The sequence below is a fragment of the Nuphar pumila genome, chromosome 4 (genome assembly GCF_984573655.1).
Source record: "Nuphar pumila chromosome 4, dmNupPumi1.hap1.1, whole genome shotgun sequence".
Classification (NCBI taxonomy): Eukaryota; Viridiplantae; Streptophyta; class Magnoliopsida; order Nymphaeales; family Nymphaeaceae; genus Nuphar; species Nuphar pumila.
The window spans coordinates 32,895,567-32,914,527 of NC_143252.1; the positions used below are offsets into that span (position 1 = coordinate 32,895,567).

General features: G+C 39.4%; 1 protein-coding gene across 1 annotated transcript; it reads right to left on the reverse strand.

Annotated features, from left to right (window-relative positions):
- Positions 1 to 1,078: 1,078 nt before the first annotated feature.
- On the reverse strand, positions 1,079 to 2,823 carry LOC149839888 (AT-hook motif nuclear-localized protein 20-like). Its single transcript, XM_090004268.1, has one exon. It carries the CDS (start codon positions 1,972 to 1,974, stop codon positions 1,264 to 1,266), a length of 711 nt encoding a protein of 236 aa, XP_089860394.1. The 5' UTR covers positions 1,975 to 2,823; the 3' UTR covers positions 1,079 to 1,263.
- Between the last annotated feature and the right edge of the window lie 16,138 nt (positions 2,824 to 18,961).

An 18,961-nucleotide genomic window follows, 5' to 3' on the forward strand; every position in this document is an offset into this window, starting at 1 on the left:
ATTTTCTTCTTCTCTACAAAATCTAATGCTAAAAGGAGGGGGGGGGGGGGGGGGGGGGGGGAAGAGGAGTGAGAAAGCATCCGTTTTTAAAGCTTTTATTTAACGTGGGGATGAGCATAATTGTGCACTATTGCACTTGCAGGAAGGAAACCTATCAAATCATGAATGGAAAAGAATTAAAACCATCGATGTGAAAGCATGCATTCAAAAGCAACAGCAATGAAGCGACCACTTACAGTGGGGGTTCATGGGAAGGAGAGGAGCCCATACTCATTTGACAGTGTCCTGCCGCTTGTGGTCAATCAACCCCTAACAGGCCAAGCACAAATAAGGCTAAAGCCAACACTGTGGGAGTGCCCCCCAAATTGAGTGTCCATCCATCGGTGCACCGCCCACTCACCCATCCCTTCAGTCATTTCTGAGGGGCTCTTAAGATGAGATAACCACTTCCATTAATGGAAACATGAACAGGTTCTTTCTGTCTTTTCAGAGCCCTACTATTCTTGTTTTTATTCAGCCCTCTCTCTCTCTCTGCACCTTTTGCATCATCCCCCCCCCCTAATCCTTCTCTTGTTGCTCTCTCTTTCCTTATATTTCTCCTCACACAACATACAAGTTTGGAAGGAGAAAAAATGCCCATGATTGAAAACCTGTTTATCTGGATCATAAGCAGCATTATTAGCAATTTTGGTGATCATAATTGCAATTTTTCTGAAAGAAATGATGGTAGTGACAATAATATCAATAGTAACAAGGTGAATAAGAAGCAGCAGTATTGCTAGCAATTTGGATGATGATAATGATAATAGTATCGATAATAACAACCAGCAGAAGGAGGAGAAAATTTATTGCTCTTCTTACTTCTCTCCATTGTCACTGAGAAAAGCCAACTCAAATTCTTCATCTAACACAGAAACGATTACCACTAAGCTTGTAGTCTCTCTCTCTCTCTCTCTCTCTCTCTCTCTCTCTCTCTCTCTCTCTCTCTCTCTCTCTCTCTCTCTCTCTCTCAAACCATTCACAGTCAAGAAAATTTCCAAAACAAAACTCAAATTCATAATCTACAGCAAAAAAATGAATAATTAGAGAAAATTATAGAAAAAAAGAGCCATCGTTTAATCTGTGTACACATACATTCGTTTAATCTATCAGCCACAAAAAGCAAAGCACACCACACCACGCACAGAGAAGGAAGCAAAAACTACCACCCCGTAAAAAAAACTAACAAAAATACCTAAAAACTGAAGGAAATTATAAAAAAAATCAGTATGGTGGTGGACGTGGAGGAGCCCAGCCGTAGACGTCGTGGGGCATCTGCCCGTTGGGCAGCAAATTCGGTGGCAGGTTGTAGATGGGCAACGAAGAAGGGTCGGGCAGGCCGTGCTGTTGCTGCCCGCCACCGCTGCCGGCGCCGGTCGGGGAATTGTTGACACCGGCGGAGGAGGACTGCTGCTGCTGCTTCTGCATTGCCAAGTTCTCGGCCTCTTCATCGAGCGGCAATCTCTCGTAGGTGGCGTTGCTGAAGGTGGCGGCGATGACCATGACGGGGCCGGAGGCGATGAGAGCACCGACGACGCTGCCGCCGACTACCTGGCCCTGTCCGCCGGCGAGGTAGACGGTGAGGCCGGTGGCGCCTGGCGGGGAGGGGGCGGGGAGGAAGGCGCCGGAGAGGGAGAGAATCTCGAAGCGGCCGTGGAGGGTGACGACGGAACCGGGGGCGGCCGGTTGATGGAGCGTGACGTTGGCGACGACGCCGCTGCCGCTGAGGATGCAGACACCACGCTGGCGGCGCCGGGCAAAGTTGGCGACGCTCTCGACGACGTCGCTTCCACTGGCGATCTCCAGGATGTGGCTGCGGAGGGCGTTGGGGCTCTCGCGGGTGATGATGATGGGCGGCTTCGGCTTGTTCTTCGATCCTGGCGGGCGACCGCGGGGTCGCCGACCGCCGGCCTCAACTATCTCGTTGCCGGCCATGTTGTCTTCGTGCTCCTGCTCTCCGTCGCCGCCTCGGCCGTCATTCTCGTCATCATCGGCTGCGTTGCCGGAGCCGTTGTTGGCCGCCGCCGCACCAGAGTAGTCGATCTCGTGCTTCGGCAGCGTGCCGAGCCTGCCAAGCCCCAATGGTTCGTCTTCGGAGTTGTGGAGGTGGAGGGTGGAGGGGGCGAGCTTCGGTGCTGACACCGGATCCACCCCTCCCAGCCCCACATTCCCTGCCCACCACCGGTTCGCCAGCTCTTCTTTTTCTTCTTCTCTTTCTACTTCTGCTTCTTATTCTTCTTCTGTTTTGTTTCTGTAAAGCAACACCTCAAGAAAACATGAAAAAACAGAAAAGCTCGAGCTCAGATGTAGAGAATATGTCTCCCTCTCTAGAACAGCATACCAAAAAAAGGTAGATAGAGAGAGAGAGCCGAATTGGGGGGAGAGGATTAGAGCTTAGATGTGAATCACTGGGAATTGGTATCGAGTTTAGGCTCTTTTGGATCCAAAACAAGGGAAAGTTGTTTCTTTTTCTTTTGGATTGGATGGGAGCGTGGAGAGAGAGAGAGGGGGGGGGAATAAGAAAGAGAAAGATTCAAGAGAATGATGTTTAAATCAGAAGGAAAGGAATATAAGTATCGATAGTTTGATACTTGAGCTAGAAAACAAAACCCTAAGAAAGCTTCTACAAAGAGTGAGGCTAGAGATCGTGTTCTCACACAAAGATATAGTCCTAACTCCTAAAAAAAGGAAAAAACAAAGCTAAGGAGAATGGAGGGAGAGAGAGAGAGTCTCGCTTTTGTTCCCTAAACAAGTTGCACTACTTATATTTAGCTGCAAAAAAAAAAAAAACCCAAAAGTAAATTGCAAAAAGAAAAACAGAACAAGAACATAGACTGTTTGAACTTTCTACATCTGGGTCACTCTCTAATGTCCTTTAAAAGGAAGAAAATATTTGTTTAGCACCAAGAGAGAGAGACAGAGAGGATGTATAAATGTTAAACCTAGCTAGCCTAAACACTAAAAAAGGGTGTTGTACGCTATTTATAAATTTATTATATTCACCTGAAAACCAAAACACCCCACAAAATTTTTATAAGAAAAAAAACCTTTAAAAAACAGAGAAAAACATTAAAAAGAGAATATGTTGGGAGAGAGGGAGTACAAAAGGCGATCTTCGGGAAATCTCTCCAGTTACCTCGCTTTCTTTGAGGAAGCGTGTGGATGTTGTACCTCAACAGATAACAACATATGCAGAGAGGAAAGGAAAGGCAGACGTTAAAACTACGAAAAAAAATCAGACACCAATAAAAGAAGGTATAAGTGTTTATAGAGAGAGAGAGAGAGATGGAGAAGAAGGGTGGTTTTCCTAGAGGGAGAAATAGGGGAGAACGGTGGTTTCCTTAGAGAGAGAATGAGAGAAGAATGGTGGTTTTCTGGCTGGTGAAGTGGTTTTGCTGTTGCTGGTTTTGGGGGAAAGATCCTGGTCTTTCTTGTGGGGGCAACGCACAGCTTCTGTGGTGGTGGGGAATTGGGTCATTTTCTCGTGCCCCGACATGGAATCGAATGCCCTGGGGCGGGGTGTGATTAAACAAATAGATTTGTCACTAACCCCATTGGATTAACCCCATTAATCGAAGTTAAGAGTGGATTATTTTAATCCTGATGAAGGGATTCCCTTCAATTTTCTCCTTGTCGTTTCTGCTAATGTTTACTGCCCCCACTCCATTAAAAATTAGAGGGTGTAGCACACAATGGTGAATGGGGGCATATTTGAAATATAATTCAGTCAGCAACCGGCACGTGATGGGACACTTTTGTCCCTAAGTTGGATGGAAGTATTTTTTTAGGTTCAAGTTCAACTGATCCTTAATGAGTCAGGTTTGGTTGTGTGTATAGTCTATAATAAGTGATAATTTGTTTGGTTAGTGTTATTTTATGACTTTCGGAGGGGATAATTTATAGATTTAGTGTAATGATAGTAATTAATAATAAGGGAGGGGAATGGAAACCTAAAAAACGAGCACGGTGCTAAATGAAACATGCATTAGATTTTCAGTGTTTTTTTTTTTAAATATGATCTTACAAATGTGATTTATATACTTGATTTTATAGGAATCACTTTTTAAAGCATTTGATTCCAATGCATGGATTGGTTTTTGTAACGTTTCAAAAATCAACAGCATATTTTTTTATAATTTTTTTTAGGCTCCAAATATGATTTTTTTTATTCAAAATGCATGATTCAAGTACAGATTTCTAGTAAATAAATCATGCTGAATACATCTATAAGGTTGGAATTTCCAGAAAATACCAAAAATACAATATCATATTTTATTTTGCAAGGTGTCGATTTTGTAGGTTTTTATTTTCTTAATAAAAGATATTAAACTAATATAAGAAATAGCAAATGACTAGATAGAAAATTAACACAGTTTTTTTTTTATAGGCAAGCTGGGGTTAGGCAGACCCCTACCAGATATCTCTTCAGCCCAATGTGGCAGAGGAATTCGAACCTGGGCTTTAAACCAAGGCTGAGTTGCTTAGCCATTTGTGGTGTGTATCCTATGAACTCCGAAGTGAAGATGCATGATTCACATGGCTGGTTCCATGCATAAAAGGTTTAATCATCATGATGGTGAAAATGTGAAGGACCCAATTCAAGTCCCACCGTTTTTCTTTTGATATCAAGGAACCCTCATCGACAATCGAGTCAATTAATGGGCCTACCCGGTGAGAAAACCCCATGCAGGGTCATTGACACCTAAGCTCTTACCAGTTGAAGGCACCCACACACCTTGTGCTAACACATTTATAATGAGCCCAACACTCTAAGCTTTACATTGAAAATGTGTTTTAATTAGGTATGGCAGTGGACCGGGGGACAATGGGGCTCCGCCCCCATTTGAACCGGCGATGAAGGGCATGAAACGGAGATGAAGGCGGGGATGAAGGTTAAAATCTATCCCCGTGCGGGGATGGACTTACACTTTTTCCTGACCCACCCCACCCCATCCCCGTCCCAATCCCTGCCTAGCCCCACCCCGTCCCAAATCCTTTAAGGGATGACTATAAACTAAGAAAAAATAGGGCCCCACCCCACCTCGCCCATGTTTGAACCGGGGATGGAGGTTCAGATTTTGAAACGCGGGCAGGGGTGGAGACCTTGTCCCCCGCCCCCACTCTGGTCAACTGCCATCCCTAGTTTTAATATGATTAGCATAACTTAACCAAGTTCATTTCACTATATTTGGTATGGCTTAGTCAATGTACATAGGTAATTAACTCCACAAATACGAGCATAAGTTGGATGTCTATTGACCGGGGTGAGGGCAGGAACAAGGTCTCCACCGCTACCCCATCTCAAAATTCCGCTCTCCATCCCCGTTTCATGTCCTCCATCCCCAGTCCAAACGGGACAAGGCCCCGTTTCTCTCCGGTCCACTGTCATCCCTAAAACTATTTTGTTATTTTACTAACGGGGATTGGAGACGGGGTAAGGCGAGGCGGGGAAAGCACAAGTCCATCTCCACCTTCATCTCTACATGAGTTTTGATTTAAACCTTCATCCCTGCCTCCATCCCCGTTTCATGTCCTCCATCCTTGGTCCAAGAGGTGGGGCCCCATTTTTCCCTGGTCCACTGCTATCCCTAACACAAACACGCACTCACTCATTCATTTGCTCAAGGCATGTTCGGTTTGACCACAAGTAAGATGAACAATCATAGATGAAAATCCAAAAGTTGTGATTGTTGGTCGATGGTCATTCTTGTCACCAATTTTATATGATTCAAAGGTCTCGCATTTTCATGTGAGAATCACAATCACAACTTGTACTTTCTTATGTTTCGTTAAACTTGAGCAAGTTACATGGTTGTGATTCGCAACCAAGGGAAGATGATCAAATCCAAGAACCACAGAATATCCCAAATGCTCCTTTGGTTGAGTTGGTTCTAGCAAGATTGAGTTGTTTTAAGTTCTTCAAGCTATGCCAACAGGACTCCGCTTGTTTGGTAGAATCTGCTAGTGCACGTCACCTTGTGTTGGGACGTTGCAGGTTCAAAACTCAATGGTATAGTTGTTTAACTGATAGGGGTCAGCCTAGGGGTGTCAACGGGTCGGGTTTGCAAATTCAGGTTGAACTAGACTTGGACCAGATTTCAGGTATGGTATCAGGTCTGAACCAGGATCTAATCGAATTTACTATAAGAAAAACCATACCCAGACCTCATAAGAACTACATGAACAAAACCCAGACCATACATGGTAAAAACCATATTTTTTATTATTTTTACATTGAAAGTTGACCATCTTAATTGGAACTCATGTTGGGAATGGGTCTGATATAAAATTTCACAAACTATACCTGCCGGGTCCATGTATGACCTTCGGGTCTGGACTGAGTCTTATTTATCACCATACCCGGATCCTATAGGGTTTGGTTCGGGTAAACCAGGCCCATTGAGGCTTAAGAGATATAACCCAAGCTTGCCTTTAAAAAAAAGTGGTTGTAATGTGTACATGTGAAATGGAAGTAGGCTCGATGAGACTCGATAGTTGACTCATTCAAAAGTAGCCAACATGGCTCGAGCTGACTTGGACTTGACTCGATGCAGGCCTTTGATCAAAGTTGGTGCAGTTTGGTATGTGCAGGAGGCTAAGGGTATTTTAGTCATTGACCAAATCAGACTTGCTTGCAAGTGAAAGCAAAAGGTCGCTCTCGTAATTTGCGTTTCCTTTGGAAGATGGGTTTGAAGTTTTTGAACTTCGGAGCGACCGACCCGTCACCAACCCCACTCCAAAGATACCAAATGACTAAAATACCCCTATCCCTATGTAGGTAGGAACAGACCTACTAATTACTATGGGTATTTTAGTCAATTTTGTCTACAAACAGACCCACTAATAAGGGTTTTGACCGTTGTGATTGGTGGGCGTGTTCAAACTGAGGCGACTTTGGTTTCTCTTAACGGTGGGTTAGTATTGTAGATAGCTAAAGGAAATGAGGGTGGTTTGGTCATTTCAGTAAAGGATATGTTGTTGACCGAGGCGAGATAAAGTACCGCACACGTTATCACGTTTGGACGAGCGACCAGATGCGGGGATTCTCCGAAGCCGACAAAATGACAAATCTGCCTTTTGACTTCATAAATTACCGAGCTTGCCCTTTGAACTTGACCATAAACCACTTTGCGCTCACATTGGGCGACCCTTGACTATTTGGTGCATCTCTCTCTCTCTCTCTCTCTCGACCCTTGACTATTTGGTGCATCTCTCTCTCTCTCTCTATATATATATATATATATATTAGCACGCAAGTCCTAAGTATTAGCATGCAAACAAGTGTGTATCTCATATTTAAAAGTCATAAATGTTGGCGTTTGTTTAATTTCAACTTTAAATATAATCTTATAGTGTTCATTTAAATAGGAAACAAGCTTTGGATGATGTACTTTCCTTGTTTAAGAGTGTTTCTAGATTGATAAAAAAACAATAAGGTTAATTAATGTCGCACTAAAACTTTATATATATATATATGGTGCAGATGTTTATATGGTATAAATGAGATGAATGGGATTTGCTCATCTAACCTTACAAATATGATCTATATGGCTTGGTTGGTGGAGATCTACTTTTGAACCATCGAAATCTAGTGTGTGCATGTTTTTTGTTTTATTATTAAAAAATCAATGGCTATAAATACACCAAATTTTCATGACTTGAAGAAAGGTATTTTTTGTCAATAAACAATCTGTAAAAAATTGATTATGTTGATCACATTTACCGGGTCAGACAACTTGCACCTATTGTATGCACACACCAAACATTTATATATAGGAAAATGGGTTTGTGCTAAACCCATATGGTGTTAAATGGGTTTTTGGGGCTATTTTGGTGTTTTTTATGCGATTCCTGCTCTATAACGATTTACTAAGAATTCACACCTGGATCATATGTTTTCAAGGAAAGAATTGATGTTTAGAGCCTCAAAAATTTATGAAGATTTTGGACTTATATTTTTTTTGAACTTTATAAAAATTCACCCGTTTGTTGGAATCAATTGCTTCAAGACTTGATCCCTATAAAATCAAGTACATAGATCACATATGTATGCTCATAATTTACAAATAAAATGAAAAAAGTCAGAAAAACCCATTTAGCATGTGGTTTAACACCGAATGAGTTTATCAGGGACTCATTACTCTCTCTCTTTCTCTCTCTCCACATATATATATATATATATATATATATATATATATATATATATATATATATATATATATATATATATATATATATATATATATATATATATATATATATATATATAGGAAAATGGGTTCATGCTAAACCCATTTGGTGCTAAACCACATGTTAAATGGGTTTTTTGGGGCTTCTTCGATGCTTTCATAAATATGTTGGGCATGGTCGATTTACTAAGATTCCACACCTTGATCATGTGTTTTTGATGAAAAAAATGATGTTTGGAGCATCCAAATTTTACAAATATTTTGGACGGTTGATTTTTCTAACTTTATAAAAACCCACCCGATGTGTTGAATCAAACGCTTTAAGAGCTTATCCCTATAAAAATAAAGTACATAGATCACACCATCTGTAGGGTCAGAATTTAAAAATAAAATAAAAAAACCCATTTTAACTCATGGTTTAGCATCAAATGGGTTTAGCACGGACCCATTACTCTCTCTCTCTCTCTCTCTATATATATATATATATATATATATAGAGAGAGAGAGAGAGAGAGATTGCATGTCCACCGTCTTTACCGTCAGTCCGATACTAAAAGCTCGTAAGCAAAAGGTACAATCTCAACGTATCAAACTCATCTAAATGATAACTCATCTGAATGATGCTGGGTCCCACTAAGCCTGTTCCATTGTCCCCACATACGATAGTAGGCTCCACCTGATTCCCTCATCTTCTTCCTCCACCTCCCTCTGATGACACCTCTAGTGTGCCTAAGCAGATCAGGTCATACTGAACATGAGCGTTTTTGCTGATGCCGACATCGTGGCCATCCGATTTGCATTTTAAAAAGCTCAAAAGTCAACAAAACCACGTGGCATTCATCCAAAATGCAAACAGACGACCACAATGTTGGCATCAGCAAAAACGCTCATGTTCAGTATGACCTGATCTGCTTCCCTAGCATGCACACGCGCATGCATCCAAATGCATGTGCATTATGTCATCATCTCCACATCCCCCATTAAGAGCACATTGAATGACCGTAAACATGACCACATTACAATCATAGTATATAAAGGGCCGTTCATAGGGGTGAACACGAGCTTAGTTCGAGCTAGGTTGAGAGAGCTTGAGTCGAGCTGGGCTTAAACAGTATTCCAAAAAATTGTATACGGTGAAAGGTTTTTGAGAACCTGAGACTCATTCTCCAGCCTCCCCAAACGTTGTACAAATGACCCTTAATCATTAAGCTTGATCATTTGTTTTGTTTACTGTTGCCCAAAAAAAAAACCTAGCCGTTAAGGTAACCATCACTTCTTGACTTTATTTTGCAAACATGTCATATATATATATATATATACTAGCTTAACTGAGCTTTTCGAACTTAACCGAGTTCAAGAGCTTGATCAAACTCAACTTATGTTCAGGGTCGACGAATTTATGTTTACGGAATTTAAATGAGTCGAGCTCAATCCAAGCCCGAACTAGCTCGGTTCGTTGTGCATCCCTACCTTATTTTATAGTCTATGCAAAGTGAAGCATGAAACCTCTAGCCATGCACATGCATACATACATACATTCCCTTGGCATGTGCCTTCATTCAACTGCACATGAAACCTAAGTTGGCTTGCGACAATCACAAAGTGGGGCCCACTAGTGGCCCCCACTGCTTTGATAATTCAAACTCCTTGGACAAAAAGTCTGTCGTATACAATTTGCTTAGGTTATGAGCCCGAAAGTCTTTATCACCTATATAGTTGTTTCTTATGTGGCATTTATATCTCCCTGAGGCTGCTATGGATTGGATTTATTGGGGACCCAATTCAATCCCTAACCAGCTTAAACGTTCCGACCCAAATCAGGTTGATTCGAATAGGACATGAAAAATATTTGGGTCTGCTTGAGCTATGATTTTTGACGAAAGTATACGTATTTTTAAGATATATATATGATGGGTATTGTAACCTGAACTTGAAGCCGAACCTAAGGGATAAATTGGTGTACCCTAATGGGTTGGATATTCTTCCCATTGAAATCAAGTTTGGAAGGGTGATAGCATAGTGACAAGCTTTAAAAAACGACAAAATCTTGTTTTTCAAAAACTCATGAGAATTCAATAAATGTTCATAAATCTCATATTTTTTTGGCAAAATCTCGACAATAAAAAAATTAATTAAAAAATATAAAAATTATTTCTATAAGAAAATATTAATAAAAAATATTTAAAAAATATTTAAAAAATACACAATTTTTCATGATAAATAGCCGTTTAAAACATAAATATCATGTTTAAATCATGGTATTTATGTTTTTTCATAAATCTCACTAGAAATTATCGTTTTAAACTTTCTGGAAATATCTCACGATATTATCACAAGATTTTTCCATAAATCTCGTGATATTTGTCACTATGGGTGAAAGGGCACACTCAGATTAAGTGCAATCACATTGCATAAATTTATTGTGATAACCCATCTCACATGCTAGATATGGTTACCGACTCGTATTAGTATTTATAAAGTTTTAAGGTATGTATTTTTTTTCTTCTAAAGTAAATACTGACACGTGTTTCTAATAAACAAGGATATAGTAACACTACAAGAAAATTGTCAATTAACGACGAATATTTGCGACGATTTTTTTTCATTGCTCAGTTGTGACAGATTAACAAGAGAAACTAATCTGTCACTAAGATTTGTAATATTTACGAAACAAGCGATGGAAATACTTTCATCGATACCTCCATCGCTAGTTAGCGATGGCTTAGCGACGAAAGATTTTTGTCGCAACACACGCGACGGGTAGCAATGAATTTGGCGACGAACGTTTTTTCGTCGCTACTTAGCGACAACATTAGCGATGGAAATATTTCGTCGCTAACTGGTCATCTAAATTTACGATGGCGTTGCGATGGAATTAGGTCGTCGCCAAATCCGTCGCTCATTTTTTGCGTAAATCCCTAATCAGAGCCCTTTTTCCTCTTTCCTGTTTTGTCTCTCTCGTCCGCCGAACACACTCCTCCGTTGCCCGACGCACTCCCTGTCCCGTCGCCCGTCACTCCCTGGTCTTCCGTCTGGCCCGTCGCCCCCCGGCCGCCGCCCGACATCTCCCAGGTAAATCCCTTTTTAGTTTTTTTTTTCGATAAAAGGGGTGCCTGCCCCTTTTATTTTTTATGGCAGGGGGTCGCCCCCCTTGCCTCATTTGTATTTTCCGGCAGGGGGGCGACCCCTTGCCGCATTTTGTGTTTTCCGGCAAAGGGGCGACCCCCTGCCTCATTGTTTTATTCGGGCAGAGGGTCGCCCCCCTACCACGTTTTGTGTTTTTTGGCAGGGGGGCGACCCCCCTGCCTCGTTGTTTGATTCGGGCAGGGGGTCACGCCCCCCCCCCCCCCTCCCACGTTTTGTGTTTTTCGGCAGGGGGGCGACCCCCCTGCCTCGTTGTTTGATTCGGGCAGAGGGTCGCCCCCCTGCTTTTCCGGCAAGGGGTCGTCGCCCTGCTTTTTCGGCAGGGGGCCGCCCCTCTGCCTCGTTTGTTTTTTCTGGTAGGGGGGACGACCCTCTGTCGCGTTTTGTTTTCTCCGGCAGGGGGGCGACTTCCCTGCCTCATTGTTTTATTTTGGCAGGGGGTCGCCCCCCCTCCCACTTTTTTTTTCCAGCAGGGGGGGCGATCCCTTGCCTCATTTTTTTTTCGGCAGGGTGTCGCCCCTTGCCTCATTTTTTTATTCGGGCAGAGGGTCACCCCCGTGCCTCTTTTTCTTTTTTCGGCAGATGGGAGACCCCTGCCTCATTTGTTTTTTTCAGCAGGGGGTCGCCCCCTGCCTCATTTTTTTATTCGGGCAGGAGGTCGCCCCCCTGCTTTTCTGGTAGAGGGGAGGGGGGTGACTCTGCCTCATTTTTTTTGGTAGGGGGTCACCCCTCCTGCCTCATTTTTTTTTTCGGCATGGGGGCGACAGGCCGGGTGGCGCCCGACGATCGCCGGGTTCTTGAACCACGGCATCACCCCGTGCCTGCCGCTTCAGGGGATGATCACTGCCTCCGAAGACCTCGTGTTGTTGTCGTACATCCCTGGCATACTGACTGGTCGGCCGAACTTGAGGGCGGTCGGGCCGAACAGAGAGGTGGTCAACGCCTGGGAGGTGTTTCGCCTTGCCAAAATCTCGTTCGACTTCGATATTTATTCTAATTTTTTTCCTTTCGACAGATGATGACTTCATTTTAACACAATGTCTTTTGTAGATTTCTCAACGGATCTTGCTTGTGCCCCGCCACCCGTGGTAAGTAAGTGACAAAAATAATGCAAATCGGATAAATACCCATGGTGAGTAAGTGATGCAAGCACATCATATGTTATTTAATTTATTGGATGCAACACTTTATTCTTCACACACTCACTTAGTCGTTGATATCTAGGACTGCTTTGTTGGCGTTTGGAGATCATGCTGAGCATGATTTTAATTTATGAGAATAGACATGTTCTTATTTTTGAAGTATGAATTCCATGCTAGGCATGATAGTAGTTAGTGGGGTATTGGAGTATGTTTGCTGCAGATACATGTTTGACATTTTTTTTATATGAATGTTTTCGATGTATTGCAATGTTTGATGTGATTGTATTCATGCTTGCATGTAGTTACTTTCAATTTGATTATGACTTACATGTGAAATTGTATAATGAAAGCATGCTTCAAATGAATGCATTGTGTTATGAATAGTTTGCACATGAAAATATTAAGTTATCAATGCACGTATCATAATTCTTGTGATTGTATGACATCATATATTGCATGATAAATTTGATATTTTCTTCATCATACTGATGATTCTTTTTTAACCAGTTAGGATACTATTCGTAACATCATACGACAAAATGAATGCAAACTGTGAATGGATGTATCATAGGATAGTTGACAATGTGTTATCGCATGAATATATGGATGATGTTAAAATTTTTATTGAATTTACAATGACAAGTGTTAGTACAGTGGATCTTACAGGTCAGATTAGGTATCCTTGCAAGATTTGTAAGAACAATCAATTTGTACAACCTTATAGCGTTAGACATCACCTATACATGAAGAGTTTTGTTAGCGATTATCAGAATTGGACATTTCATGGTAAAGAATTTAGAAACAATTTTGATGCACGAGTGAATGTGGTGCACGATAATCCATATATGGATTTGATATTTGATGCCGCAGGAACAGAACTGGGTTCTGCTATGGGTCCTAATGCTGTAACAACTGCAGTAGATTAAGAATCACCAAACGATGCAACCAGTAGATTTTATGATTTACTTAGAGATGTTGATGATCCACTTTGGAACGGTTGCGAGAGTCACACTATCTTGTTTGCAGTTCTTCAACTAATGAATTTGAAGTCCGAGTATAATTTGAGTCAATCATGTTTTGATCGTTCGTGCATGATTGTGAATGGTGAGCAGTTTATTATACTTCATATCCGAGTACAAAAAAGTTAGATAGAAATGAATGGTGAGCAGTTTGCAAGGTGAAGTCCAAACTATACCCCCGAGTATGATCAGTTACAGGAAGACAAGTTAACTGAAGAGAGTGATTACTATCAATCAGATGATATCTATGACTTCTCTTATAGTCACGATGTTGCGCATGATATGTATGTTATATCTCCATTGGTCAATGAAATATTCATAGAAGAATGTGATCCAAATGATATACCAAGTGGATGGGCAAATAATGAAGAAAAAGATCAAGAAGAAGAAGATCAAGAAGATCAAGAAGAATAATAATAATATGAAAGTCAAACAAGTGATGAGGAAGAATTCTTAAGCTAGTGAGCAAAATCTTGTAATACAAACCTCTATTTGAATGTATTGCAATATTTGATGTGAATGATTTAAATTATTTGAATGTATTGTAATACTTGATGTGAATGATCTGAATGTATTGCAATACTTGATGTGAATGATTTGAATGTATTGCAATGATGTGAATGATTTGCAGGTATTCCAATGATTTGAATGTATTGCAATACTTGATTTGAATTATTTGAATGTATTGAAATGTATTGTATTGATGCGAATGATTTGAAACAATTTGAATATATTGCATGATATTTTTTATTTGTTAGAATATGGTTTGTGGAGCTTATAGTGGTCGTTCATCTAGTAGTAGTCAGACTCAACCTTCATCTTCACGGGCTCCTTTGATAGGTATATCATTTAACTAATTGGATGCTTCATTAGTTGAAATGCGCATTCTGAGAATTTTTAACGTATTTTTTTACGGATGATGTTTAGCTTGTACATGACCCACCTACACCAGTTAATCATACAAGTCAGGAGCCAACACATGATGCAGAGTTTTCTCAGTCTGGCACAAGAAGACTCATTCGAATAGTGTATATCGATAATCGACCATAAGTATTTCATTTTCACTTATTGCATATCTTATAAATATTGTATATTGATATTTATTGTGTACCAATTCATCTGCAGCATGAAGCTTAAGCCACAAGAAGTAGTACGCGATATTAGAAATTCACTTCTTCAACATCTACCAGGACGGGTCGCTCAATGAAAAAAGTATCCAAAAGTGGTGATAGACAGATTATGGTCCTCATTTACGGTATACAGTCATCCATCATAGTTAATGTGATTCATATTTAATTTTTTGCTATAGTCATGTCTACTAACTTTCTGAAAATATATATAGGCTTCGAATCGCTTCGCGACTACGATGGAGGAACATGATGCAAGGAAGGTGTGACAGAAGGTGACTGTCAATCGATTTACAGACATGTTGTACAATATGAAGACTGCAGCAAAAAAAGCATCTGGCGGAATAGATGATCCACTACAGTGGAAGGGTCATAGCCCTATTACTGTTAGGAGAGATTATTGGGAGGAAATGTGCGACAAGTGGGTGGGGGATGTATTTCGAAATCGCTCAGCGAAGGCTGCACAAAATCGAGCAAAAATGCCCGAAGCCCATCTACATATAGGTGGATCTAGGACTTTTGAGAGTCACCTAAAGAAAATGGTAACTCATCAATATATATATATATATATATATATATATATATATATATATATATTGTCAATTTTATAAGTATTTTTGCAAACCTGTTAACTAAATCTTTTATCATTTCACTTCACAGAAAGCAGAAAAAGGAGACATTGTACCATACAAGGATGTGTTTGTTGAAACACATAAACATAAGACCACGAGAGATTTTGTATCAGAGAAGGCGAGAACGACAATGGTATGTATTTATTGTATTAATAATTATTGTAATATACAAGTTATCATAAACATTATAATTCTTAATTATTAATGCATACTGTAAACATTATTTTGTAGGAGGCATATGAGCAACAGATGATAGAGCGATATGACAATGACTCTACTCACCATCCATCATTTGATCCTGCAGCATGGGTGACTGCAATAGGTGAACCCAAAAAGGGTCGTGTGTTTGGGTTTGAGAGTAATATGAACATCTCACCAGTCGTTGCTTCCTCCAGGCACAGCTCACAGACTTCTTCTGTCAACATCAGCTTCAAGCATCCTATTTTTTCGGTGATGATGTACGTCAAATCGTTAAGGACACAATGTGTGACTACTTTCATGAAATAATTGCCAACGTTCTTCGAGATGAGTTCAACAGTTTTTTGTAGAATAGGGGAACTTCGATTGCAGGTGCCTCTCAGGTATGAAAGTTTCATGTGATGTATTTCATGTCGTTAGATTTCATATAACTTTGATTGCCTTAACTTAGGTGCATTGGATATAATTTATTTCAGTATATTTTGTTTATCAATACTGACCTTTTATATAATATTTCAGTATGATATTTTTACTGCCTTTGAACACATATGAGCACGATAGAATCACATATACAGTTTTTTTACTGCCTTAGAACACATATGAGCATGATAAAATCACATATACAGTTTTTTTACTGCCTTTGAACACATATGAGCATGATAGAATCACAAAAACTGTTTTTTACTGCCTTTAGAATACATATGAGCATGATTGAATCACATATAAAGTTTTTTAACTGCCTTACAACACATATGAGCATGGTAGAATCACATATACATTTTTTTGCTGCCTTAGAACACATATGAGCATGATAGAATTGCATATACAATTTTTTTATTGCCTTAGAGTACATATGAGCATGATAAAATCACATATACAGTTTTTTGTCTGCCTTAGAACACATATGAGCATGATAGAATCATATATAAAGTTTTTTTACTGCCTTAGAGCATATATGAGCATGATAGAATCACATATATAGTTTTTTTGACTGCCTTAGAACACATATGAACATGATATAATCACATATACAGTTTTTTGCCTGCCTTAGAACACATATGAGCATGATAGAATTACATATAAAGTTTTTTGACTGCCTTAGAGCATATATGAGCATGATAGAATCACATATATAATTTTTTTGACTGCCTTAGAACACATATGAGCATGATATAATCACATGTACAGTTTTTTGCCTGCCTTAGAACATATATGAGTATGATAGAATCACATATAAAGTTTTTTTACTGCCTTAGAACATATGTGAGCATGGTAGAATCACATATAGAGTTTTTTTTACTGCTTTAGAGCACATATGAACATGATATAATCACATATATAGTTTTTTATCTGCCTTAAAACACATATGAGCAAGATAGAATCACATATACAGTTTTTTTTACTGCCATAGAACACATATGAGCATGATTGAATCACATATAAAGTTTTTTTACTGCCTTAGAACACATATGAGCATGGTAGAATCACATATACATTTTTTTGAATGCCTTAGAGTACATATGAACATGATTGAATCACATATAAGTTTTTTTTACTACCTTAAGAGCACATATGAGCATGATAGAATCACATATACTATTTTTTTACTGCCTTAGAACACATATGAGCATGTTAGAATCACATATACAGTTTTTTACTGCCTTAGAACACATATGAGGATGATAAAATCACATATAGAGTATAATTTATTTCGATATATTTTGTTTATCAATACTGACCTTTCTTTTCTTGTGTAGGTTGTTGGCAATAATCAGCGTAGTAAAACTGAAGGGACAGATCAAGACAATGAATATGAGGACACACAAAATCTTGGCGATGATTAGATTCATGTGTTGAATTTGTTCTACTTTCTTTTTGTTTCAAAAATATAAATGTTGGATTGTAAATAATTAGAACTTGCAAATTTTAAAGTGGATCGATTAATTATTTTAGTTTTCTTTTATATGTATTTTCATGTGTATTTTGTTTTTTATTCACAGGAAATATAAATTGTACATGAAATATAAATTGTATCACGAGAAATTTTTTCTCGATATTTAATTTTCAAATATTTTTTTTAATTTTTTCCCTTGTTTACGATGGATTAGCGACGGATATATTCGTCGCTAATTAATATTACCGTTGAATATAGCGACGGATTAGCGACGATTATAAATATGTCGCCAAACCAAAGTCGCCGTATAGTAACGACGGCCTTGCGACGAATGTTGGCATTTGTTATTCCGTCGCAACTTAGCGAGGAAACCGGTGACAGATACAGTCTGTTGCTACTTAGTGACGGAATGAGCGACATATATATTTCGTCGCTATTTAGGGTCAAAAAAATTGTGATGAAAGATATGCGTCGCTAATCCGTTGCTAAGCTGTTTAGCGGCGGATTAGCAACGGATTTAGGTCGTCACTAATCCACAGGTTTCTTGTAGTGTAAATAAATTAAAGAATTGATATGAAATATAAGTTTGTATAGAGATATCAAAGAATTAAAATAGCTAAACATGCATATTTTATTTATCATTAATAGTATTATATTCTTTTTTGTATCATAATATTTAAATATCAATGAAATTAGTGTCAATGCTACTTGTATGTGACATGTTGATAGAAATGAACTCCACACTCAATTATAATGTAATAACAATGATTTTCTACTAGCGATTGTACGGTATTCCATGTAATTGGGACGGTATTCCATGTAATTGGGACATGCTTCTTGAATATTTGATACTTCTATCTATACAACAACAACAACAACTACGCCTTCATCCCAAAACAATTGGGGTCAGCGATATGAACCAAAAAAGAAATTCATTTTGGGTCTTCCACATGAATCCTTTTCCTCCAATCATTTCTATCCAATGCCATGTCCTCGGTGAGGTTCAAAGCATTCATATCCTTTCCTATCATCTCCATCCAAGTCTTCCTAGGCCTACCCCGACCTCTTTTAACTAATATATTTTCCCATTTCTCCAACCTTCTAACTGGAGCATCATTAGGCCTTCGCCGAATATGTCCAAACCACCGTAAACGATTCTCTTGCATCTTATTTTCAATGGGTGCAACACCTACCTTCTTACGTATCTCCTCGTTCCGAATCTTATCTTTTATTGTATTTCCACACATCCATCTAAGCATCTGCATCTCAGCTACACTCATTTTTTGAATATGATGTCTCTTGGCAGCCTAACATTCCGTACCATATAGTAAAGCGGGTCTAATAGTCATCCTATAAAACTTTCCCCTCAACCGCAATGGCATTCTACGATCGCACAACACTCCAGTTGCACTTTTCCATTTCATCCACCCAACCTTTATCCTATGATTTACATCTCCATCAATTTCTCCATACTTTTGAATAATGGATCCCAAATATTTGAAATAATCATTCACCGGTATTTCTTGCTCACCAAGCTTCACTACACTCCCATCACTACTTCGTTGCTTACTAAACCG